At 32.9% G+C, this 22,905-nt stretch overlaps 21 protein-coding genes and 2 non-coding genes across 24 annotated transcripts. All coding sequences in view use genetic code 11, as the record gives it.

Moving 5' to 3' along the window:
- Positions 1-36: 36 nt before the first annotated feature.
- Positions 37-168, top strand: psbN (photosystem II protein N). Its single transcript has one exon. The coding sequence runs from the start codon at positions 37-39 to the stop codon at positions 166-168; it is 132 nt and encodes a 43-aa protein (YP_009457889.1).
- A 65-nt stretch (positions 169-233) lies between these two features.
- Positions 234-341, bottom strand: psbT (photosystem II protein T). The gene has a single exon. The coding sequence runs from the start codon at positions 339-341 to the stop codon at positions 234-236; it is 108 nt and encodes a 35-aa protein (YP_009457888.1).
- Positions 342-523: 182 nt separating this feature from the next.
- On the bottom strand, positions 524-2,050 carry psbB (photosystem II 47 kDa protein). The gene has a single exon. It carries the CDS (start codon positions 2,048-2,050, stop codon positions 524-526), a length of 1,527 nt encoding a protein of 508 aa, YP_009457887.1.
- A 552-nt stretch (positions 2,051-2,602) lies between these two features.
- clpP (clp protease proteolytic subunit) lies at positions 2,603-4,736 on the top strand. The gene is made up of 3 exons: positions 2,603-2,673; positions 3,565-3,859; positions 4,521-4,736. Exons 1-3 carry the CDS (start codon positions 2,603-2,605, stop codon positions 4,734-4,736), a joined length of 582 nt encoding a protein of 193 aa, YP_009457886.1.
- A 487-nt stretch (positions 4,737-5,223) lies between these two features.
- On the top strand, positions 5,224-5,337 carry rps12 (ribosomal protein S12; one part of a trans-spliced gene, as the record gives it; the record has 2 gene entries for this part). Coding sequences YP_009457885.1 and YP_009457840.1 both cover positions 5,224-5,337 — 114 coding nt within the window.
- Positions 5,338-6,095: 758 nt separating this feature from the next.
- Positions 6,096-6,374, top strand: rpl20 (ribosomal protein L20). Its single transcript has one exon. The coding sequence runs from the start codon at positions 6,096-6,098 to the stop codon at positions 6,372-6,374; it is 279 nt and encodes a 92-aa protein (YP_009457884.1).
- Positions 6,375-6,675: 301 nt separating this feature from the next.
- On the bottom strand, positions 6,676-7,011 carry rps18 (ribosomal protein S18). The gene has a single exon. The coding sequence runs from the start codon at positions 7,009-7,011 to the stop codon at positions 6,676-6,678; it is 336 nt and encodes a 111-aa protein (YP_009457883.1).
- A 1,237-nt stretch (positions 7,012-8,248) lies between these two features.
- rpl33 (ribosomal protein L33) lies at positions 8,249-8,449 on the bottom strand. Its single transcript has one exon. The coding sequence runs from the start codon at positions 8,447-8,449 to the stop codon at positions 8,249-8,251; it is 201 nt and encodes a 66-aa protein (YP_009457882.1).
- Positions 8,450-9,004: 555 nt separating this feature from the next.
- Positions 9,005-9,133, bottom strand: psaJ (photosystem I subunit IX). The gene has a single exon. The coding sequence runs from the start codon at positions 9,131-9,133 to the stop codon at positions 9,005-9,007; it is 129 nt and encodes a 42-aa protein (YP_009457881.1).
- A 364-nt stretch (positions 9,134-9,497) lies between these two features.
- trnP-UGG lies at positions 9,498-9,571 on the top strand. Its single transcript has one exon. It is a non-coding gene; the product is annotated as a tRNA-Pro (tRNA).
- A 189-nt stretch (positions 9,572-9,760) lies between these two features.
- Positions 9,761-9,834, top strand: trnW-CCA. The gene has a single exon. It is a non-coding gene; the product is annotated as a tRNA-Trp (tRNA).
- Positions 9,835-9,981: 147 nt separating this feature from the next.
- Positions 9,982-10,095, bottom strand: petG (cytochrome b6/f complex subunit V). The gene has a single exon. It carries the CDS (start codon positions 10,093-10,095, stop codon positions 9,982-9,984), a length of 114 nt encoding a protein of 37 aa, YP_009457880.1.
- Positions 10,096-10,272: 177 nt separating this feature from the next.
- petL (cytochrome b6/f complex subunit VI) lies at positions 10,273-10,368 on the bottom strand. Its single transcript has one exon. The coding sequence runs from the start codon at positions 10,366-10,368 to the stop codon at positions 10,273-10,275; it is 96 nt and encodes a 31-aa protein (YP_009457879.1).
- An 861-nt stretch (positions 10,369-11,229) lies between these two features.
- psbE (photosystem II protein V) lies at positions 11,230-11,481 on the top strand. Its single transcript has one exon. It carries the CDS (start codon positions 11,230-11,232, stop codon positions 11,479-11,481), a length of 252 nt encoding a protein of 83 aa, YP_009457878.1.
- Positions 11,482-11,490: 9 nt separating this feature from the next.
- Positions 11,491-11,610, top strand: psbF (photosystem II protein VI). Its single transcript has one exon. It carries the CDS (start codon positions 11,491-11,493, stop codon positions 11,608-11,610), a length of 120 nt encoding a protein of 39 aa, YP_009457877.1.
- Positions 11,611-11,636: 26 nt separating this feature from the next.
- psbL (photosystem II protein L) lies at positions 11,637-11,753 on the top strand. Its single transcript has one exon. The coding sequence runs from the start codon at positions 11,637-11,639 to the stop codon at positions 11,751-11,753; it is 117 nt and encodes a 38-aa protein (YP_009457876.1).
- Positions 11,754-11,891: 138 nt separating this feature from the next.
- psbJ (photosystem II protein J) lies at positions 11,892-12,014 on the top strand. Its single transcript has one exon. It carries the CDS (start codon positions 11,892-11,894, stop codon positions 12,012-12,014), a length of 123 nt encoding a protein of 40 aa, YP_009457875.1.
- A 1,173-nt stretch (positions 12,015-13,187) lies between these two features.
- On the bottom strand, positions 13,188-14,150 carry petA (cytochrome f). Its single transcript has one exon. The coding sequence runs from the start codon at positions 14,148-14,150 to the stop codon at positions 13,188-13,190; it is 963 nt and encodes a 320-aa protein (YP_009457874.1).
- Positions 14,151-14,380: 230 nt separating this feature from the next.
- On the bottom strand, positions 14,381-15,070 carry cemA (chloroplast envelope membrane protein). Its single transcript has one exon. The coding sequence runs from the start codon at positions 15,068-15,070 to the stop codon at positions 14,381-14,383; it is 690 nt and encodes a 229-aa protein (YP_009457873.1).
- Positions 15,071-16,067: 997 nt separating this feature from the next.
- On the bottom strand, positions 16,068-16,622 carry ycf4 (photosystem I assembly protein ycf4). The gene has a single exon. The coding sequence runs from the start codon at positions 16,620-16,622 to the stop codon at positions 16,068-16,070; it is 555 nt and encodes a 184-aa protein (YP_009457872.1).
- A 413-nt stretch (positions 16,623-17,035) lies between these two features.
- psaI (photosystem I reaction center subunit VIII) lies at positions 17,036-17,137 on the bottom strand. Its single transcript has one exon. The coding sequence runs from the start codon at positions 17,135-17,137 to the stop codon at positions 17,036-17,038; it is 102 nt and encodes a 33-aa protein (YP_009457871.1).
- Positions 17,138-17,889: 752 nt separating this feature from the next.
- accD (acetyl-CoA carboxylase carboxyltransferase beta) lies at positions 17,890-19,938 on the bottom strand. Its single transcript has one exon. It carries the CDS (start codon positions 19,936-19,938, stop codon positions 17,890-17,892), a length of 2,049 nt encoding a protein of 682 aa, YP_009457870.1.
- Positions 19,939-20,473: 535 nt separating this feature from the next.
- On the bottom strand, positions 20,474-21,928 carry rbcL (ribulose-1,5-bisphosphate carboxylase/oxygenase large subunit). The gene has a single exon. The coding sequence runs from the start codon at positions 21,926-21,928 to the stop codon at positions 20,474-20,476; it is 1,455 nt and encodes a 484-aa protein (YP_009457869.1).
- Between the last annotated feature and the right edge of the window lie 977 nt (positions 21,929-22,905).

Genomic DNA, 22,905 nt, shown 5'->3' with positions numbered 1-22,905 from the left:
TATATTTATATATATTATTTATATAATTATATAATAATGGAAACAGCAACTTTAGTCGCCATCTCTATATCTGGTTTACTTGTAAGTTTTACTGGGTACGCCTTATATACTGCCTTTGGGCAACCCTCTCAACAATTAAGGGATCCATTCGAGGAACACGGGGACTAATTGAAGTAATGAGCCTCCCAATATAATATTGGGAGGCTCATTACTTCAATTGAGATAATGAAAAATCATTTCATTTTTTTAGTTGGAACTTTAGGCGGTTCTCGAAAAAAGATAGCGAAAAAAATTATCCCTAGAGTAGATACTAAGAGGAATGTATAAACCAATGCTTCCATAAATTCGATCGTGGTTTACAATTATAGCTTCCGTACCTATTTATTTAGAATCATCTCCCGAATAAAATAACGAAAGAACAAGAATCAAAGAAAAGGCAGCGATTTTAATCAAGATTTTTACAGCAGCCTATGTCAAATCACAAACAGAAAATAGAAGCGAAAAATAACAAAGCAATCTTGCATCAGACTACTTGTCTTCTTGTAGTTGGATCTCCAAGTTTTTGGAATGCTCCAAATTCCACTTGAGCATCCAAATCTGGATCAATACCGGCAAAAACATCTCTGAACAGGGTTCTAGCACCATGCCAAATGTGTCCGAAGAAGAAAAGCAAAGCAAACGAAGCATGCCCAAAAGTAAACCAACCCCTTGGACTGCTACGAAAAACACCATCGGATTTCAAAGTAGCACGATCTAATTCAAAAATTTCACCCAATTGAGCACGTCTAGCATATTTTTTCACAGTAGCAGGATCACTATAACTCACTCCATTGAGTTCGCCACCATAGAACTCAACAGTTACACCTACTTGTTCGACACTATACTTCGATTCTGCCCTTCTAAAAGGAACATCCGCTCTAACAATTCCGTCTCCGTCTACCAAAACAACCGGAAATGTTTCAAAAAAAGTAGGCATACGACGTACAAAAAGTTCACGCCCTTCTTTATCTCTAAAGATAGGGTGTCCTAACCACCCAACGGCTATTCCATCCCCGTTGTCCATTGAACCCGCTCTGAATAATCCTCCTTTTGCCGGATTATTGCCAATGTAATCATAAAAAGCTAATTTTTCAGGAATTTTAGACCAAGCTTCTGATAAACTTTGATTTTCGGCTAACCCAGCACTAACCCTTCGATATATTTCTTGCTGGAAGTATCCTTGATCCCATTGATAACGAGTAGGACCAAATAATTCGATGGGGGTAGTTGCTGAACCATACCACATAGTTCCAGTAACAACAAAAGCTGCAAAAAAGACAGCAGCTATACTACTGGAAAGGACGGTTTCAATATTTCCCATACGTAATCCTTTGTATAAACGTTGGGGCGGACGGACACTAAGATGGAATAAGCCCGCTAATATGCCCAATGTCCCTGCTGCAATATGATGAGAGGCTATTCCTCCCGGAACAAAAGGATCAAAACCTTCCACGCCCCACGCTGGATTTACAGGTTGTACCTTTCCGGTTAGTCCATAAGGGTCGGACACCCATATTCCAGGACCATACAATCCTGTTACATGAAATGCGCCAAAGCCAAAGCAAGCCACTCCTGAGAGAAATAAATGAATTCCAAAAATCTTGGGCAAATCCAAAGAGGGTTTTCCTGTGCGCTCATCACAAAAAATTTCTAGATCCCAATATACCCAATGCCAGATAGCTGCCAAGAAGCACAAGCCAGAAAACACAATATGTGCTCCGGCCACACCTTCGTAACTCCAAATACCCGGATTTGTTATAGTCCGCCCCGTAATACTCCAACCGCCCCATGAATTGGTTATTCCTAAACGAGTCATGAAGGGTATAACGAACATACCTTGTCTCCACATTGGATCAAGAACGGGATCGGAGGGATCAAAAACAGCTAATTCATATAGAGCCATTGAACCGGCCCAACCAGCAACCAGAGCTGTATGCATTATATGAACAGAAAGCAAGCGACCGGGATCATTCAATACGACAGTATGAACACGATACCAAGGCAAACCCATGGAAATACCCCTTTATCAAATCAACGAAAAATAGACACTATGTAACTTTATTGCATTGGAATACCTCCCCTTTTCGGTGGATTCTTTCGGAGAAAGGATTAATGTTTGTTCTATTCCATTAGTAATAAGGGAAGAATTCGGCTCAGAAGAAAAAAGAGAAGCAGATCTATTCTATACTCGATAAGTATCAATACGCAATGGGGGTTGATCCTATTTTTTATGAATGAATGCATCCCTATTTGTTCATCATTCAAAGGACCTATTCGTAAGAATTCTCTTTCATTCATTCCGCCTTTCTTTATTTTATGGCCTTAGTCTATCTATGTATAAAATATGATAAAGGCCCATATTATTAAGACCATTATTACATATTATTAAGATAAGACCATTATTACGTATTACATTACGTATTACGCTTCCACAATCAAAGTGAAATATAATATTACATATTATAATATTACATATTATTAAGATAAGACCATTATTACGTATTACATTACGTATTACGCTTCCACAATCAAAGGAAATATAATTTTACATTCTTTTTACTTTATGCCTGTTGGTATTCCAAAAGTTCCTTTTCAAGTTCCGGGAGATAACGATGCAAGCTGGGTTGACATATAGTGCGACTTGTCAAATATATTGGGTCATATGGGATTCCCCCGTTCTCTCGCCCGATCGAGATATCCCCTGTTTCGCCCCAAAAAGATTGATTGAATTATCAAAAATTTGTAGCGGGAAGTGTAATGAAGTGCAATTAGAGATCCATTTCATGGGGGTGTATCCAGATTAATATTTTCAATTAGAATGATTTATGGTTGGCTTGGTTGGACTGATAAAATGAAGTATCCAGGCTCCGTTTAGAAAAAACCCAATTGGTAATATATTTATGATTACCACCTATATCATAATCATAATTTTTCTTTTTTTTTTTAATTATAAATAAGAGCGATTTCAAACTGTTAATCAATCGAATAATATGGGAAATACGTTGAATATTTGGCGAAAAACATGAAAGAAAAAGGAATTAAATTAAAATAAAAAAAGGAAATGAAATCATAGCAAAAAGACGTGGTATTGGGTCATTTGTCCTATATGTGCAAATAAAAATCGGGCAGATCTTTACTCGGAGTAGAGCATAAACCTAAAAAAATTGAATAAAAAATTGACGAACCCCATTCAGGAACAAGAAAATGACATCGTGATTTGGATTGAATCGCAATGAAAAAAAAATGGATCAATGAAAAGTTTGTGCAATAAGTTTAGCGAATTTTTTCTATATTATAGGAAAACGGGCCAAAACTCATCTTTCTTTAATTTAATTTTAAATTTCATTTTATTTAAAAAATGTAAGAAAAAGCCCCTTCATTAGAAATTAGAAGTTAGAAAGGTCCGACTAGAAAAAACAAAGGATGGCTGGAATCTACACATTGATTTTTTTTCGCAATTTTTGTTGAACCGTATGCATCAAAAGGTGCCTGTACGGCTACTAAGGGATACAATTTTATCCTAATCAACCGAATTTATCGAGAAAGATTGCTTTTTTTGGGCAAAGAGCTTGATATCCAGACCTCGAATCAACTTGCGGGTATTATGATCTATCTCAGTATAGAGAGTAATAGCCGAGACCTGTTTTTTTTTATAAACTCTCCTGGCGGAGGGATAGTATCTGGATTATCTCTTTTTGATACTATGCAAGCAGTGGAACCAGATGTGCATACACTAGCCATGGGATTGACCGCTTCAATCGCAGCTTTTCTCTTGGTCGGAGGAGAAATTACCAAACGCAGAGCATTCCCTCACGCTCGGCGCCAATGAGTTTTTTTTTTTTATTATTGATGGAAAGAAAAAAGAAGACTATGCCTTCGCCATATGAAATATGAATTAGTAAGTAATAATAGCATGGCACTTTGAATTCGATATGAAATTTTTTTTTTATTTCTTTTTTTTTTTTTCAAAAAAAAATATTAGATTATGTATCGAAAGAGTAGTATGAGAGAAGGGGCATTTCCAATTTGATCTTAGCTATCGTGGGCCCATCTCAGGCGTCACAAACTTTTTTTCTTTTCCTACCAGAGGCTATTAACAATATTTATGTTATGAAAGAGTACGAAAAAAAAAAAGACTATTTTTTTTCTTTCTTTTTTTTTTTTCAAAAAAAAAAAGAAACTTTGGGATTGCTGAATCACAGACGAAATAAATATATAAAGCAACGGAGCCATCATAGTATTTTTAAACTTTTCCGAAAAAAAAAGAAAAAGAAGGATGGTAATTGGATTATTTATTAATCTGGGTCTAATAGACTCTATATTTTCTCTTTTTTTCGATGAAAGAAAAAAGAGAATTCCATTGTAAAGCCGTATGCAATTGTAAAGCCGTATGCAATGCGCAAAAAATGCCTGTACGGTTGTTCAATTCTATAGCTATTCTTCTCGCCTCATTATGTGAGTTAGAAGTATGTTATATCATCAGGGTAATGATCCATCAACCTATTAGTATGCTTAAGGATGATGGCTTCAAAGACTGGGTCATGGAAACAGACGAAGTAATGAAAATGCAAGAAGACATCATAGAGGCTTATGTACAAAGAACGGGCCAGCCCCGATGGGTTATAAACAAAGACATGGAAAGAGATAATTTTATGTCAGCAAAAGAAGCCAAAGATCATGGAATTGTGGATATATAGTGCGTACAGAATCGAGACCTATAGTGAATGAAAAACCTATAGTGAATGAAAAACCTATAGTGAATGAAAAACCTATAGTGAATGAAAAACCTATAGTGAATGAAAAACCTATAGTGAATAACAAACCTATAGTGAATAACAAACCTATAGTGAATAACAAACCTATAGTGAATAACAAACCTATAGTGAATAAAAAATGGAGACTAGTTAATGACAATGGCAATGGAAGACCACCATTTGACGACAATGGCAATGGAAGACCACCATTTGACGACAATGGCAATGGAAGACCACCATTTGACGACAATGGAACACCATTTAATTTTGATTTAGATTGATTTAATCCCTCTTATTCCTTTCCTTCTTTTTCTCTTTAATAGATTAATATTTTATTAATCTATTAAAGAGAAAAAGAAGTAATTCATAATCATCTGGTTAGGATCGATCTAAACCAGTCTATTATGTATATGATTGTATATGATTCAGCATGCCAACTATTAAACAACTTATTAGAAATGCAAGACAGCCAATTAGAAATGTCACGAAAGCCCCTGCTCTTCGGGGATGTCCTCAGCGCCGAGGAAGATGTACTAGGGTGTATGTGCGACTTGTTCAGATCATGGGCTGAGAAAAAGGAAACAATTTTTCAGTATCAACGATCAGTACCAGTGAATAGAATGGGGTTCTTCCGTTCACTATCTAAAAAAGATAGATCTACCATATCCTTCTATTGTGTATGAAATTTATGGTTTCCATTGGCGCAAATCCAATCTTGGAATTTTTAAAAAATTCCCCATTGGTAGCAAATGCTTATCCATTAAGCGGGGAAAATCCTATTTAAAAAGCAAAAAGATTATGCTTCGACTCTTGCAAAGAACGGACTAACAGGGTCAGCTACCCAATTAATCCTCCTAATTACATACCGTTACTGTATAAGATAGATCTCGTTGTGAAAGATCTATTACTGAAAAATTTATGAGTAGAGCCGAAGAGTGTGAACTGTACAAGTTACCAATTAAATGTTAAATGAAGGAATGAGCTCCGGTGTATAGAGGGGACCTCACCGTTTAAGAAGTAACCATAGAAACGATGGAACCCACTATTTATTTATCCATTTCTATTTACTCCTTTATTTTAGTTAATATGCTTTTTTTGATACCTAGTATCAATACAATTTCTTATTTCAAGGCGAAATGAAATGCCTAGAAAAAAGGAAAAATCGTGGGCGGGACGGTTATAGTAGCAAAAGCCATTGGAATTTTTATTTTATACATTGGAAGAATCCGTTTTGTTATTAATAGACTAGAAAAGAATAACTGAAAGAAAGAATTAGTTATTCATCAAAATTTCTTTTATTCAATGACCAGAATGAAAGAGGGATATATAGCTCGGAGACAAAGAGTAAGAGCTTTGGTTTCGGCTGATCGGGATAGAGATAGGAAAAAAAGATATTTTCGTCGTTTGTGGATCACTCGAATAAATGCAGGAATTCGAGGAATGGGGGTATCCTATAATTATAGTAGATTAATAAAAAATCGGTACAAGAAACAGTTGCTTCTTAATCGTAAAATACTTGCACAAATAGCTATCTCAAATAGGAATTGTCTTTATATGATTTCCAACGAGATTATAAAATAAGGAGATCGGAAGGAATCCACCGAAATGCTTTAAATGAAATGGGGTTCCCTCGAGAATGAACTCGAGGGAGGTAGAGTAGAAATTAATATGATAAAAAAATTCTGATAAGGTCATCAAAACAAGAAAACAAGATGAGCGAAGACGCTCAATAAAAAAAAAAAAAATTTATTTTTCTTCCCCAACCCGATTCGATTCTTTTATTTATTTCTTTTTTCTTACGACACGACAATTTTGATTATCAGATTTTTTGAATAAAGCATCAGTCTACGTTTGATAATTTTGAGTCAATTGAAGGGTAAGCCTATTTATTTCTGGTTCTAAGAGCAGTAGTTCTAGCGGTCGACTCTCTTCTTTCAAATCGTTTCTCATTTCTGGTTCTAGTTCTAGCGGTCGACTCCCTTCTTTCAAATCGTTTCTCATTATTAATAAAGGGTAACGAAGATAAAATACGAGCTTGTTTTATAGCAATAGTAATTAATCGTTGTTGTTTTAAAGTCAATCTATTTACTCGCCTAGATAAGATTTTTCCTTGTTCACTAATAAATCGACTAATTAAACTCATGTTTCTATAATCAATTCGATCCCCCGATTGGATCGGGGGCAAACGCCTACGAAAAGATCGCTTGTATTTATCCATCATTTCTTTATTCCTTATTTCTAAAAATAATCCTATCCTATCCTTTTCTAAAATCCTATTTTGATCGGATCAAATTCAAATTATAGAATTAATAGAATAAATACGATTTGCTTTGTTTTTTTTATTATTGTATTATTTATTTATTATTTATTTCTTATTTATTTGTTTATTTTATTAGTTTATTTTAATTATTTATTTATTATTTATTTGTTTATTTTATTAGTTTATTTTATTATTATATTATTTATAGATATTTATTTAAATATAATTTCATATTTTAATATATTTAATATATAAATATAATTTCATATTTTAATATATTTAATATATAAAATATAAATATAATTTAATATTTTAATATATTTAATAATTTTAATATATTTAATATATAAATATAATTTAAATATATAAATATAATTTAAATAAATATCTATAACTGTGATAATACATAAATAATAAATAAATATAATTTATAAATATATATAGAACCGACACGAAAATAATAAATAATTAATAAAATAAGAAATAAATAATGAAATATAGTAATAAATACAAAATATAGTAATAACTAAAAAATATAGTAATGAATAAATCATACAATATAATAAATAATACAATATTAACAATATTAAAATTAACAACAATATTAAAATTAACAATATTAAAATAATCATTATGCACGAATAGAAAATAAAAAAAAAAATAGTTAGTGATATTAAAAATCTAATTCCTAATCAATGAAAATCCAACTCCTAATCATTCGAAGACTGTAAACTAAAAATCATTCGAAGACGGTAAACTAAAAAAATAAATAATTGACTCGAGAATAAAGAAAAAAATTATTAAAAAAATAAGAACTAAATAAAAAATAGAATAAAAAAAAATAAAAGAATATTGATACAATCATATACCAGGTTAAAAAGGTTAAAAATTTATTAACGTGCATATCGAATAATTTAAAACTAAAAACTTCACTTTAAAAAGAAAGCGTGGAATAGACAAGGAAATACAAATATAGACTAATATATAAATAAAATATTTGTTATATATTAGTTATATATTATATCTAACTAATTATATACTTAATATTACTTAATATATTATATAATATATATTATTATACCTGAATACCTAATGTCCTATTTTCTCATACTAAATACCTAATGTTACCTAAATACCTAATGTCCTATTTTCTCATATTCTCGGGAAGGGTTGACATACGAGTACTTGATTCGATTTATTTCTTTATCTCCCCGTGAATTGTATGTTTGTAACAATAGGAACAGAATTTCTTCAATTCCAATCGACTAGGCGTATTGTGTCGATTTTTTTGAGTAATATACCTGGAAATGCCCGTTGATTCCTTATTAACGACGTTTCGAACACAACTGGTACATTCCAAAATAATCGTTACTCGGACATCTTTACTCTTGGCCATGAACCCCCTTTGAGTTTTTAATTCACCCAACTCTTCTATTTTCCGATCAAAAGTGAAGAAGAAAGGAATGAAAATAAATAAATAAAAGTTGCTAACTCAAAACCAAATCCTGAAAGATTTCGTTGCAATCAATTGCAATCAATATAGTAAATCAATATGTATTATACTAATAGTAAATAAGTAATACAATGATTTCTAACTCGATTTAGAATCACAGTACGGTATTTTCTTTAAGTATCTTGTAGGATACTGTTGTTCCAGCCACATTTCTCTTTTCGCTCTACTAGTAATTTAATTGGAGCTTGAACCCAAGTTTTGTTGAGGTTCAATCCACTTTTTTCGTTCTACCTTCCTTATTTATTTTATATAATTCTTATATAATTAGAATTCTAAAAAAACTAAATAGAATTATTTCTTATATAATTAGAATTCATTTCTTATATAATTATAATTCTAAAAACAACTAAAGTCAAGGGGGGGCGAGAGATTAGTCACAGATATTTGATTGTATATCGATCTAATCTTTTTCACCCCGTCCCGCGACAATAACTAGAATTAAAAAAAAGGGAATGTTAACGCATCCGGGAAGAAACGATTGATCTCTATCAATAAACCCGCTAAAGAACCGAACCAGAGAGTACTTAGTACCGGTGCTACGGAAAGATATGTTTTTAGATCTCGCATTTAAAATCCTCCTTCTTTATCGTATTACATACATTATGGTAATACATATATAATCACATGTATGTGTGGTTAAAGACCACTTGTATTTGTATATTTGTACCCGGAATTCCTAATTCAAAATTAAAATTTAAATGTACAATGATTCGATAGATAAGATTTTCCTTTTCTTAAAACAGCAAAATAGGTCCCTTTCTGCCTGAGAATTCCCGCCAAAAAGATTCATTTATTATTCATTATATGGTTGTTATATGATATGAGACCAAAAAGAGGAAATGGAAAGATAATTTTTGTATATCAATAGATGAAATAAGGGTGTGGAAAACAAGACAGGGATTCTCTACAATAACATCGTAGGCCAATTGAAAGGGATGTAGCGCAGCTTGGTAGCGCGTTTGTTTTGGGTACAAAATGTCACGGGTTCAAATCCTGTCATCCCTACCTATTACTTCTCCTTTGAGCAGTAAGGAGGGAGCCATTTTAGTTTTAGATTGATTAAAATTAAGCATACATAATCTATCATTTTCTCATATTATATATGATATATGATAGTATAGGTGTGCACGATGTATTGGGGTTATAAAATAAAAGAATCCTCTTTTTTACAGTCTTATTTATTATGATAAGAAAGCGCTCTTAGTTCAGTTCGGTAGAACGTGGGTCTCCAAAACCCAATGTCGTAGGTTCAAATCCTACAGAGCGTGATTCCGCTCTTGTTAAGTCGAAAATTACACCGAACTGAAAAAAAAAAAAAAAAAAAAAATTGAACAGCAATTCGAATTTGACCTCCTTGAATTAAATTAATTAAATTAAAATTAAAGGGGTCAGTCAAAAAAAGAGATGTTAATTAATCAAAGGTCCAACTGATCACCACGTATGTATTGTAAATATGCGGTTACGAATAATCCAGCCAAAGTAATAGGAATTAGACCTAAGACGATTCCAAATAGAAAAACTTCAATCATTTCAATTTATTTGAAAGGAGAAAAAGAAAGGTAATATCTATCCCTAAATATTAATCTCTATTGCCCATGAATATCAATAACTAATAATTGATAATTAACACGGTAAGGAACTATAGAATATATGGAATAGGACAGAAAACTTTGTTTTTATTAATTGTTCGTTCATTCAATTAATTTTCAAATAAGTCGTATCTTACTCAGACCAATAAATAGAGCTGAGGTTATAGTTAAAGCCGCTAGTAAAAAACCGAAATAACTAGTTAGAGTAGGCATGAAGGAGCTAAATGAAATATGTTCTTTTTATACATATGTTTATAAAGCACTTACCTAAGTTTCAATTTTTAAAAGAGACGGGGATAAGCAAAAATACCAATTGAAAGAATAAGTTCAATTGAAATTTTTTGATTCATCAATCATTCTAAACGGTATTCACAAAAATAGAGCGGCAGGACAAGAGTAGAAAAGAAAAAGAAATAGATTCATCATCTTTGTAGTTAGGTCAAGAAAAAACCTTTGGATCTAATACAAGAATACAAGAAAGGCCGCCTCACAAATATTGATTAGTAGAATTTTTTTTTTATTCCTTGCTCTTTTTTTTATCTATATCTAATACTATCGACTACTCTTACTTGTTACTAGACGACTAAGCAATTCCTTAAAATAAAAAAAGGAGGGCTTACAACAAAAAACAAAACCTCTTATGCAATTACGAAAAAAAGTAAATTTTTAGATTTCGCATCTAATTGACTTGCGGAAATATGATAATTTCCTTCATGAATTATTATAAACTTGTTGGATTCACGGGTTACCTGATCTTCCGTTTCTAGCCCCAAACCAATAATAGAATCCCCTATATTATATTCCAGGAATTTGAGGAATTTTCTATCGCATGATACGTGGTTATACATCGACAAGCAAGAAGAAGAAAGAAATTATCTAGCACTTCATGTCGATATACTGTTTGAAATTGCGTTGCTGTGTCAGAAGAAGGATAGCTATACTGATTCGGTATACTCTAAAAATACCTTTGGTACAATATTGACGATCTCACAAAGATTGAATTTCAGTGAATTTCCGTTTACTGATCTCATCTTTTACGGAATCGATCCCCTACAAGAATATGCGGAGCTCAGCATGTCTGGAAGCACAGGAGAACGTTCTTTTGCTGATATTATTACCAGTATTCGATACTGGATCATTCATAGTATTACTATACCTTCCCTATTCATTGCGGGTTGGTTATTCGTCAGCACAGGTTTAGCTTATGATGTGTTTGGAAGCCCTCGTCCAAACGAGTATTTTACAGAGAGCCGACAAGGAATTCCATTAATAACCGGCCGTTTTGATTCTTTGGAACAACTCGATGAATTTAGTAGATCTTTTTAGGAGGACCCAATGACCATAGATCGAACCTATCCAATTTTTACAGTGCGATGGTTGGCTGTTCACGGACTAGCTGTACCTACCGTTTCTTTTTTGGGGTCAATATCAGCAATGCAGTTCATCCAACGATAAACCTAATCCGAATTAATTATAGAGCTATGACACAATCAAACCCGAACGAACAAAATGTTGAATTGAATCGTACCAGTCTCTACTGGGGGTTATTACTCATTTTTGTACTTGCTGTTTTATTTTCCAATTATTTCTTCAATTAAGAAAAAAAGAGTAGTAGAATACTAAATAATAGTAGGAATTCTCTTATCCCATTCGGAAGGATTGCATCTCATAATTATCTATGACTGTTTATGTCTTTAGCATGACCACTTGATGAAATGTGGAGGGAAGCGGGATAAATGGCCGATACTACTGGAAGGATTCCTCTTTGGATAATAGGTACGGTAACTGGTATTCCTGTGATCGGTTTAATAGGTATTTTCTTTTATGGTTCATATTCTGGATTGGGTTCGTCCCTGTAATATGTAATAATGGGATGAACTAAGTTATAGGCATGAAAGTGTAAGAACTCAACGGGGCCCGCCTCCTCTTTCTTTGTCTGATTCGCGAGGAGGGGTCCCGTTGAATTCTTAATGATCATAATATTTTGTTCGTATAAATATAAATGACAACAAATAGATCACTTTTTCCGATGATGTTTTTGAAAAATGAACTCGATTAATTGATTCATAGCATCTGTTCTTCGATAGTATCTATCGATACTTTCAAGGTTAGAAGAAAAAAAGGAATCACTCAATTTCCTTTTCCTGGATGACACAATCACAATATATATTTAATTTTAATATTTAATTTTTTTTAATATTTAATTTTAATATTTCTTTTTTTTTTCTGTCGACCAGATATCAAGCAAACCCTTTCTAGACTAGTCTAACCTTACTCTATTTATTTTAGTATTTCATCAAAGTTTGAAATTTTTTTATAAGTTCATCGCCTTGCTTCTATTTTATATTTATAAAAAAAAGGATTCCTTCTCTTTTTTTTGGTTGTCCATTACTTATTATATTATATTATACTTATTTATACTTATACTTATTTTATACTTATTATATTATCCTTATTACTTATTCGATTACTTTATTACTTATTCTATTATCTATTATAATCTATTATCTATTATAAGTAAATCTAAAAAAATAAAGGGTTCTGAAAAATCTGGAAAAATATAAACTAAGAATAGAAATCTTTGACGAATGGGATCCGGAATTGTTATTATTTCGACACAAGAAAAGGAATTTTACACATCCTTTTCTTGTGCCGAAGGCTAGGAAGACGAAGAATACTCCCTGTAATTATTTGTTCCCCTCATTTATCCTTCCTTTCTATTCTCCGCTTACTTATCTTATGTTTAGTATCTAATCAAATTGAATTTAGAAAACAAAACCCATTCTGTGACATTTCAATCTGACAATAGGGATATAATTACACCCCTCCCATTTAGATTGAAAAAAGAAAAGAAGGGGTAAAGACAAATAGTCTTCTTCACAATATACAGATTTTGAATGCGGTAAAAGTAATTCCTAGAGAAAGAATATAAACAAGCAAAAGACTTTTCATACTTTTTTCATCATACCTAACCTAATTGCCAGGAAGAATTTGTTCTTTTTTACAAATTTGATGTTGATAAATCCACGGATCTAGAAATTCATTTCGGACACTTGAACCTTTTCAAATTGTTTCTTTTTAAGAACCAAAAAGATTTGTGCAAAAACAATAGATGCCAAGAAGAACAAAAGGCCTTGGACACGTAGTGGATCTTGAAGTACTATTTCTGCATCCCCCTGACCAAATCCACCCACATTAGGATTACTTGTTAATGGTTGATCAAGTTTGATAGATTCACCCTCTGAAACAAGAAGTTCTGGTCCTGGGGGGATAATATCAACCACTTGATGTCCATCCAATGCATCCGTTATGGTTATTTCGTACCCCCCTTTTTCTTTTCGTATGATTTTGCTTACTATACCTGTTGCCGTAGCATTATAAATTGTATTGTTACTTTTGTTCCCGTCGGGATAAATCTGACCCCTTCCCCTATTTCCGCCTACGTATATGGGATATTTTAAGAAATGAACATCCTTATTACTAGCAGGGTCTGGGGAAAGAATAGGAAAGGTGATTTCACTATATTTTTGACCAGGAACAGGACCTATCACAAGAATATTTTTCTGAGTGGGGCGGTAGTTCTGAAAAGACAGATTGCCTATCTTTTCTTTCATCTCGGGCGAAATACGATCAGGTGGGGCTAACTCAAACCCCTCCGGTAAAATAAGAACAGCACCCACATTCAAAGCCCCTTTCTTACCATTAGCAAGAACTTGTTTCAGTTGCATATCATAAGGAATTCTAACAACCGCTTCAAATACAGTATCAGGAAGTACCGCTTGTGGAACCTCAATATCCACGGGTTTATTAGCTAAATGGCAATTGGCACATACAATACGCCCAGTTGCTTCTCGTGGATTTTCATACCCCTGCTGCGCAAAAATGGGATATGCATTTGAAATGGATGCCCCGGTTATTATATAGATCATGAGCGATACGGAAATGGATCGAGTAATCTCCTCCTTTATCCAAGAAAAAGTATTTCTAGTTTGCATGGTACAATCATTGATCCCGAAAATTTCTACAATAAAATTAGGTAGGTCACTAGTATAGTTCCCTATCCACGATTCTGCTATTTACTTTTACTGAAAAAAAAAAAAATTTACTGAAATAGAGGAGGAATTGTATTCCCCTGATGGGTAGAAAGAGTAAAGTAAGTACGACTTTGCATTCTTTGCTTATATACAAAGTAAGAAAGATTCTAATTGAATCCGTGAATCATTTTTCAGTCAGTCAGTGAATGATAAATAACTACAAGTGACGGCGATACATGATTTAAATAACGAAAGATCGAATATTTAAAAATTGTATCTAGAATGACTGGAAGGGTACAAGCAAGAACAGATATAATTTGATCATTATGAGCAAATCCAAAATCTTTGTAGATATAGCCAATCATTAGTTCCCAACCGTGGTGCGAATGGAATCCGACACAGAACTCAGTTAATAAAAGAATAGAAAAAGCTTTTATTGTGTCGCTTAAATTATATAGGAATTCTTGAACCCAAGAGTTAAGAATAACAAGTTCTTCATTACCCAAAATAGAATAACCACTTAGAATAACGAAACAGATTAGATTTGTCGAGAAGTGCAAAATCGTATGGATACGATCCTCATTGTGCATCTTGATCAATTGGATCGTTTCTTTGTGGATTCCTATACGAAGTTTTTGTAGATGTGTTTCCGGGTATTCTTTTATCATTTCGTCCAACAGGAGGAGTTCCTCTACTTCTATGAATTGTTCTAGAATACTTTTTTCTTGAATATCATTCAAAAAAGTTTCGGATTGCCTAGTATTCCACCAATTAGTAATCCAAGATTTCAGACTTTTATTAAATGAGAGAGAGATCCACCAGGGCAAAAATACTATAGATGCAAAATATAGAAGGGGAGTGAATGCTTTCTTTTTTGCCATTTTTTCATCTGTGAATTGTTAATGAACCCACCTCATTCGTTGACTTTATGTGATCTAATCTTTCTATCAAGCATGACTTTCATTATATTATAAATTATAAGATAAATTATAAGGTAGGGGCCCATGAATCTATTCTCTGTTTTTTTTTTTTTTGATTCAGTGCTTAGTCCTTGAATCTAAAAAGAGTACAGAAATAGAAAATAAGAATCCACTTTGAATTCGAATGTTCGAATGAAATATATATATATATTATTGTTTCCAGATATCTCAATTGATCAAATTCGAAGCAATTGCCCTCTTTCGATAACTGCCCGAAAGAACCGCTTCAAATAATAAAGATTATTCTATTCAGATTTTGAGACGAAGGAGCTCCCTGTCTATATCAAGATATCAATCAAATATGTCGAAAAATTTTCGCGGGTTATCTAGACTGTATATAGTCTAGAGTCCGGGAATAATTGAAAAAAAAAAATTATGAAAAATATTATGATGATCAAAAATGAGTGACAAAAAAAGACAGAAAAGTTATCATTACATTTATCATTATGTTATAAGAAAGAAATCTACTTGTTTAGTTCTTAAGGAGCACAAAAGAAAGGATAAAAGGGGAGGGGCTGATTGACAAAAGGAAAGTAGAGAAAATTTACAAGATATAATCTATCTGTATCTAACGTATCAACTCCAAATATTGAAAATAAAAAGTGAAATATTTCGAAATACTTTGATATATGAGATGAATCCATTATTTCGATTTCTTGCTTGTTTTGTTACTGAATTAAGTTGAGTGGTTTTACATTTACAGACGCATAAAAAACAATTTTTGTGGACAAAAAAAAAAAAACAGTTTTGTTTTATGTTATGACTCTTCCGTATACGTCTTCTTTGGTTCGAGTGGGCATTCTTAAGAAACTTCAGTTTAGTTCTGCTATAGAAAAAAGAGGCTTCTTGTCTTGAGTTTTTTCCTCCTGCCGAGAAAGCATTTATTCTGCAATTCATTTCAAAAGACTTCAATCGGTACACGCAAAAAATAGGCCAATTCAGCAGCTTTTTGCTCAATTTCTCGTGGAGTCAAATTCTCATCAGTACGAGTCAAGGGAACGGCCCCCTGGCCTCTGATTTCCATATAAAGGACACGCCGAGCATAAATACCCTCTTTAACTTCTATTCTGATGGACTGAATATCTTTCATAAGGAATCGTAGAAAGATGCGACGATTTTTTCCAGGAAAACCCCAACGAAAAATACATACTATTCCCTCTTTTCTATCGAATCGATCATAACCACTACCTACATTCCAAAAAATCGTGCACCACAAATAGGAACTAATAAAGAGACCCGCGATCCCATAGAAAGACATCACGATTCCTTGTGGAAAAAAAACTATTTGCTGAGACGGAAATAAAGATATCAAATTCCTACCAAGATAACTAGAAGTTCCAACTAATAAAAACCCTAATGAACCAAAAAAAAGAATAAAGGCCCAGCAGAAATTGCTTGTTTTTCGAGACCCCACTATAAATTCTATCCATATAGATTCTGATCGCCAACTCATACATACTAGATCCAGTTGCATTTTATTGGAATTGAGAAAATAAGCAAAAAAATTTGACTTTACTTTTTTTGTTTCCGAAGTAACTCTCATCAACTAGTGCTATTTTGATATGAACTTTTAGAAGTAATTCATCAAATTGCTTAGATCTAAAATCATCCCCTTTATATGATCCCCTATACAGATCTACTAGATATATAGACTTTAATTTCATACATTCGTCCGGTACCGATCCACTTGCTATAATTCATTTACCCCTATATCATGTTTACGTATGCATAAGAGGAGCTTTTTCATTTATGTTCGGGGAAGCCGGATGGATGTTATACAATATTCTACTAAATAGATATCCGTGGCATCTAAGTCGTGAAAAAAAAAATAGATAAGATTTGGTCTTGGCCTTGGCCCCATCGAATCTAAAAAATCTTAGTTTTTTGAACATACAAAGATAAAGAAGCCATTGCAATTGCCGGAAATACTAGGCCTACTAAAGGCACAAAAATAGAGGGAATTGTCATAAAATGGGTACCTCAATTTAATATTCGTACCTGTTATTGTTATATTGTTAGTTATAAAGTTAGTTATAAATATATCTTATAATAATTATATTATAATTCGTATATTATACTAAGTATATCTAAATATTATACTAAGTATATCGAAATACTAAGTATATCTAAATATTATACTAAGTATATCTAAATACTAAGTATATCTAAATACTAAGTATATCTAAGCGAGTATATATATCTAATATATATATCTTATCTAATAAGTGCAAGGAATGTAGAATTAAATAAAGGGACTTGCCCATCTTTCTAAATGAAATAAAATAGGTGTATGATAAGATAATCCACTTTCTTTATTATCTTACTTTATTCCTACTTTTCTTATTATTATTATTCTATTGTTCTTGTCTTCTAATTTTAATTTCTAATTTGAATTTAATAAAGAAAGAGTTTATTACAAATTGAGAAAGAGTTTATTACAAATTGTCGAAAGATTCGATTCGTTAGAATCCGATCCAAGAACAGGGATTTTTAGTAAAAATAGAATTCTCGGGAGATATAGAAAGATGCAAAACTCTATATTTATATTTTTTCTATATTTGAATTATATAAACATACGCAATAGAGCAAGATAAAATTCGTTTTTCGACAATTCCATTTTATGTCACAAAGTCAAAGCCCATTATGCGGGCTTTGACTTTGATTCTGATAAACTAACTAACTGCCTTTTCACTACAAAGAAAATAATTTAACTTAAGACTCTACTTGATTGAATTTTGATTCAAAGGAAAAAAACCGTGGAACTGAAATAACTCACTCAGAACACCCTTTAAAGGATTACGTGGTACGATTGGATCGAATAAACCCTTATGGAATAAATATTCAGCCTCCTGTGAACCTTCAGGTACTGTTATATTCAATGTTTGCTCAATTACTCTTTTACCCGCAAATGCAATATAGGCATTGGGTTCAGCAATAATGATATCCCCCAACATACCAAAACTCGCGGTCACTCCACCAGTAGTAGGAGATGTAAGAATTGATACATAAAATAACTTTTTATTTGATTGATAATCATATAAAGCAGAAGATATTTTAGCCATTTGCATCAAGCTCAAACTTCCTTCTTGCATGCGTGCTCCTCCGGAAGCACACACTAGAATAAGAGGCAAAAAATTATTGGTAGCATATTCGATCAAACGGGTGATTTTCTCGCCTACTGCGGATCCCATACTACCCCCCATAAACTGAAAATCCATAACCCCGATTGCTATAGGAATACCGTTTAGTTGACCCGTACCTGTTTGAATAGCCTCAGTTAATCCTGTCTCTCTTTGATAAGAATCAAGACGATCTTTATAGGGCTCTTCGTCATACTCAAACGGATCAGAATCAATACCATCTTCGTCATACTCAAACGGATAAGAATCAATACCATCTTCGTCATACTGAAATGGATCAGAATCAATACCATCTTTATCTTTGTCAAACTGAAATGGATCATAATCAATACCATCTTTATCTTTATCTTTGTCAAACTGAACTTTATCTTTGTCATACTGAACTTTATCTTTGTCAAACTGAACTTTATCTTTGTCATACTGAACTTTATCTTCGTCATACTGAACTTTATCTTCGTCATACTGAAATGGATCAGAATCAATACCATCCATATAAGGCTCTTCTTGGTCAGACTGAAATGGATCATAATCAATACCATCTTCGTCAGAACCATCTTCGTCAGCTTCGTCAGAACCATCTTCGTCAGCTTCGTCAGAACCATCTTCGTCAGCTTCGTCAGAACCATCTTCGTCAGACTGAAATGGATCATAATCAATACCATCTTCGTCAGACTGAAATGGATCATAATCAATACCATCTTCGTCATACTGAAATTCAATGGGATCCAGAGAGATCATGTCTTCATCCATAGGATCCCAAGTACCTGGATCAATCGAAAGTTCGATTCTATCTGAACTACTCATTTTCAAATGATATCCACAGTATTCACAAATATTCATTTTTGGCTTAAGAAATTTCTTATAATTTAATCCATAACAATCTTCATTTTCGCATAGAACCCACAAATGCTTGAAATCTTTAGGCCTTTCTAAATCATTACCATTTGCGCAACTTTCTTTTAGAGTTAAATCATTACCATTTGCGCAACTTTCTTTTAGAGTTAAATCATTACCATTTGCGCAACTTTCTTTTAGAGTTAAATCATTACCATTTGCGCAACTTTCTTTTAGAGTTAAACCATTGTCTTCACTACTATTTCCACCTTCAACACAAATGTAACCACAAATGCAATTATAAATATAACTATCATTGTAATTGTCACTACCACTTAAAATGGAACTATCAATACAGGTTTGAGAACGAAGATAAGAGTTAATACAACTCTTAATGTGATTATTCCAACTATAGTTAGTATCATACAAGTTAAAATCATAGTGGGGATCGTCATTGTCAATCTCAAAAATTTGATTTTCACTATTAAAATATAGAGAATAATTATCCTGATTACTATCATTATCCTGATTACTATCCCTAATTAAAACCCTAATTCGGGTGTCATCAGAAATGAAATTCCGAATGTCTTTGACGCCAACTAAATGATCAACCTTACTGTAATAACTAGAGCTGTCACTACAACCATGAATGTTTTTATCCATATCATTTCTAACCGGGTCTTCGTTTACACTAGTATTTTCAATAGGACCAAGGCTATCCATTGATTTACTTAGCCCACATCTGTATTCTAATTCCCCCTTAGACAAGATCAAATTGAACCATAATTTTTCCATAGAGTTTTCTTGCCTCTATTTAGATGTAAAGTATAATAGATGAATAGTCATTTGATGAAAAAAAAAAAATCATTTATTTCCTATCGGAATACGCATAATGGATACAATCATTAAACTAATAATGAGTGAATATTGAAGTAAAGGATTCTCGTTTGTGAGAACCTGGAGTATCAGTTCATTATATATGATATATGATACTTTACTTTTTTCTTTTCAATTATAAATATAAATTTTCAATTAGAAATAGCGATTTCCCTATGTTGTGTAAAATTCGCACTGAAAAAATTGAAAAAAGAAATTTTTCTCCTATCAAGAACCTTTTTCGTAAAATATCGTCTACTAATACAATAAAATCTCGTCTACTAATACAATAAGTTTCTATTCCAACACGGAACGAATAGGATAGAAAAGAATACACCAATCTTTAGGATCGGCTCAATCCTTTTAGTAAAAGATTGGGCCGAGTTTAATTGCAATTCAACAAACCAACAGTAATTACTGGATTACAAAGTATCCATTGCTTCGAATTCAAATTTTATTTATCTAAAGTATCCATTGCTTCGAATTCAAATTTGATCTCCTTCCATACTTCACAAGCAGCAGCTAGTTCCATACTCCATTTGCCAGCCTCGCGGATAATTTCATTACCCTGGCGGGCAAGGTCACGTCCCTCATTACGAGCTTTTACACATGCTTCTAAAGCTACTCGATTAGCTACGGCACCCGGTGCATTTCCCCAAGGGTGTCCTAAAGTTCCTCCACCGAATTGTAGTACGGAATCATCTCCAAAGATCTCGGTCAAAGCAGGCATATGCCAAACGTGAATACCCCCCGAAGCTACGGGCAGAACACCTGGTATAGAAACCCAATCTTGAGTGAAATAAATACCACGGCTTCGATCTTTTTCAATAAAATCATCACGTAGTAAATCAACAAAGCCCAAAGTTATGTCCCTTTCTCCTTCAAGTTTACCTACTACTGTACCAGCGTGAATATGATCTCCACCAGACAGACGTAAAGCTTTAGCTAGTACACGAAAGTGCATACCATGATTCTTCTGTCTATCAATAACTGCGTGCATTGCGCGATGGATGTGAAGAAGTAGACCATTATCTCGGCAATAATGAGCCAAGCTAGTATTTGCAGTGAACCCACCTGTTAAGTAGTCATGCATTACGATGGGAGCTCCCAATTCTCTGGCAAATATGGCCCTTTTAATCATTTCTTCACATGTACCCGCAGTAGCATTCAAGTAATGCCCTTTGATTTCACCTGTTTCAGCCTGTGCTTTAAAAATTGCTTCGGCACAAAATAAGAAACGGTCTCTCCAACGCATAAATGGTTGGGAGTTCACATTCTCATCATCTTTGGTAAAATCAAGTCCACCACGTAGACATTCATAAACTGCTCTACCGTAGTTCTTAGCGGATAACCCCAATTTAGGTTTAATAGTACATCCTAATAGGGGGCGACCGTACTTGTTCAATTTATCTCTTTCAACCTGGATGCCATGAGGCGGGCCTTGGAAAGTTTTAGTATAAGAAGGAGGGATTCGCAGATCCTCTAGACGTAGAGCGCGCAGGGCTTTGAACCCAAATACATTACCCACAATGGAAGTAAACATGTTAGTAACAGAACCTTCTTCAAAAAGGTCTAAGGGGTAAGCTACATAACATATATATTGATTTTCTTCTCCAGCAACGGGCTCAATGTGGTAGCATCGCCCTTTGTAACGATCAAGGCTGGTAAGCCCATCGGTCCACACGGTTGTCCATGTACCAGTAGAAGATTCAGCAGCTACTGCTGCCCCTGCTTCCTCGGGCGGAACTCCGGGTTGAGGAGTTACTCGGAAGGCTGCCAAGATATCAGTATCTTTGACTTCATATTCAGGAGTATAATAAGTCAATTTATACTCTTTAACACCAGCTTTGAATCCAACACTTGCTTTAGTCTCTGTTTGTGGTGACATAAGCCCCTCCCTACAACTCATGAATTGAAAATTTTCGCAACAACAAGGTCTGCTCGGCATAAATTAGGAGTTAATGAAACCTTTTCGAAGAAATCTTTCAAAAAATTATCAACTAATCCGAAAGGTTCCTTATTAGACCATGGTATTTGATTCGCCAAATACATCATTATTCTATATTCTTTCATATTCTATATTCTTTCATATGTATGGCGCAACCCAATCCGTGTTTTTCAAGTTTAGAATTCCTTACTTTTTTTTTGAATCGAAATGAAAATGAAATAAATGAAATAGAAATATTATAAATATATAATTATAATTATAATTAGAATTATAAATATAAAATATATATATAAAATATATAAATTAAATATAAAATATATAAATTCAATAATAAGTCAATAGTCAATAATAAGATAATACTATAATAATATAAATTCAATAATAAGTCAATAGTCAATAATAATCAATAATAATCAATAATAAGATAATAAGATAATAAGAAATAATATAAAATAAGAAATAATATAAATTCAATAATAAGAAATAAGAAAGAATAAGAAATTCACTCTTGACAGTAATATATGTTGTATATGTAAATCCTAGATGTGAAAATATGCGTAATTCGTTTATGAAATGAAAAAAAAGGAATATAGATGGAAAAAGGGGGGATAGGTTGGACGTAAAAAAAAATCGATATGCTAAAATAAAATACGAAATGAAATAAGGGCTAATGAGATAGAAATAAGGAATCGTAAATAGAGTTCGGGTTCGAATTCCATAGATAATATGGATGGTATTGCCTATAATGATAGACAAATGAAAGACAATGATAGACAAATGAAAGACTCTCTCAAAATTGTTATTTATTTATCCACTTGATATTTTGCAAATAGGTTGGTTGAACTTAAAAATTCCTTCATTGAATAAGGAAACAATCCAATTGAATTGCATTCAATTGGATGGTACCAACGAAATCGAGTGCTAATCCCCATTTCTTA

This window comes from Durio zibethinus, chloroplast (genome assembly GCF_047325235.1).
Source record: "Durio zibethinus chloroplast, complete genome".
NCBI lineage: Eukaryota > Viridiplantae > Streptophyta > Magnoliopsida > Malvales > Malvaceae > Durio > Durio zibethinus.
This window is presented reverse-complemented; position numbering and strand designations above follow the sequence as displayed.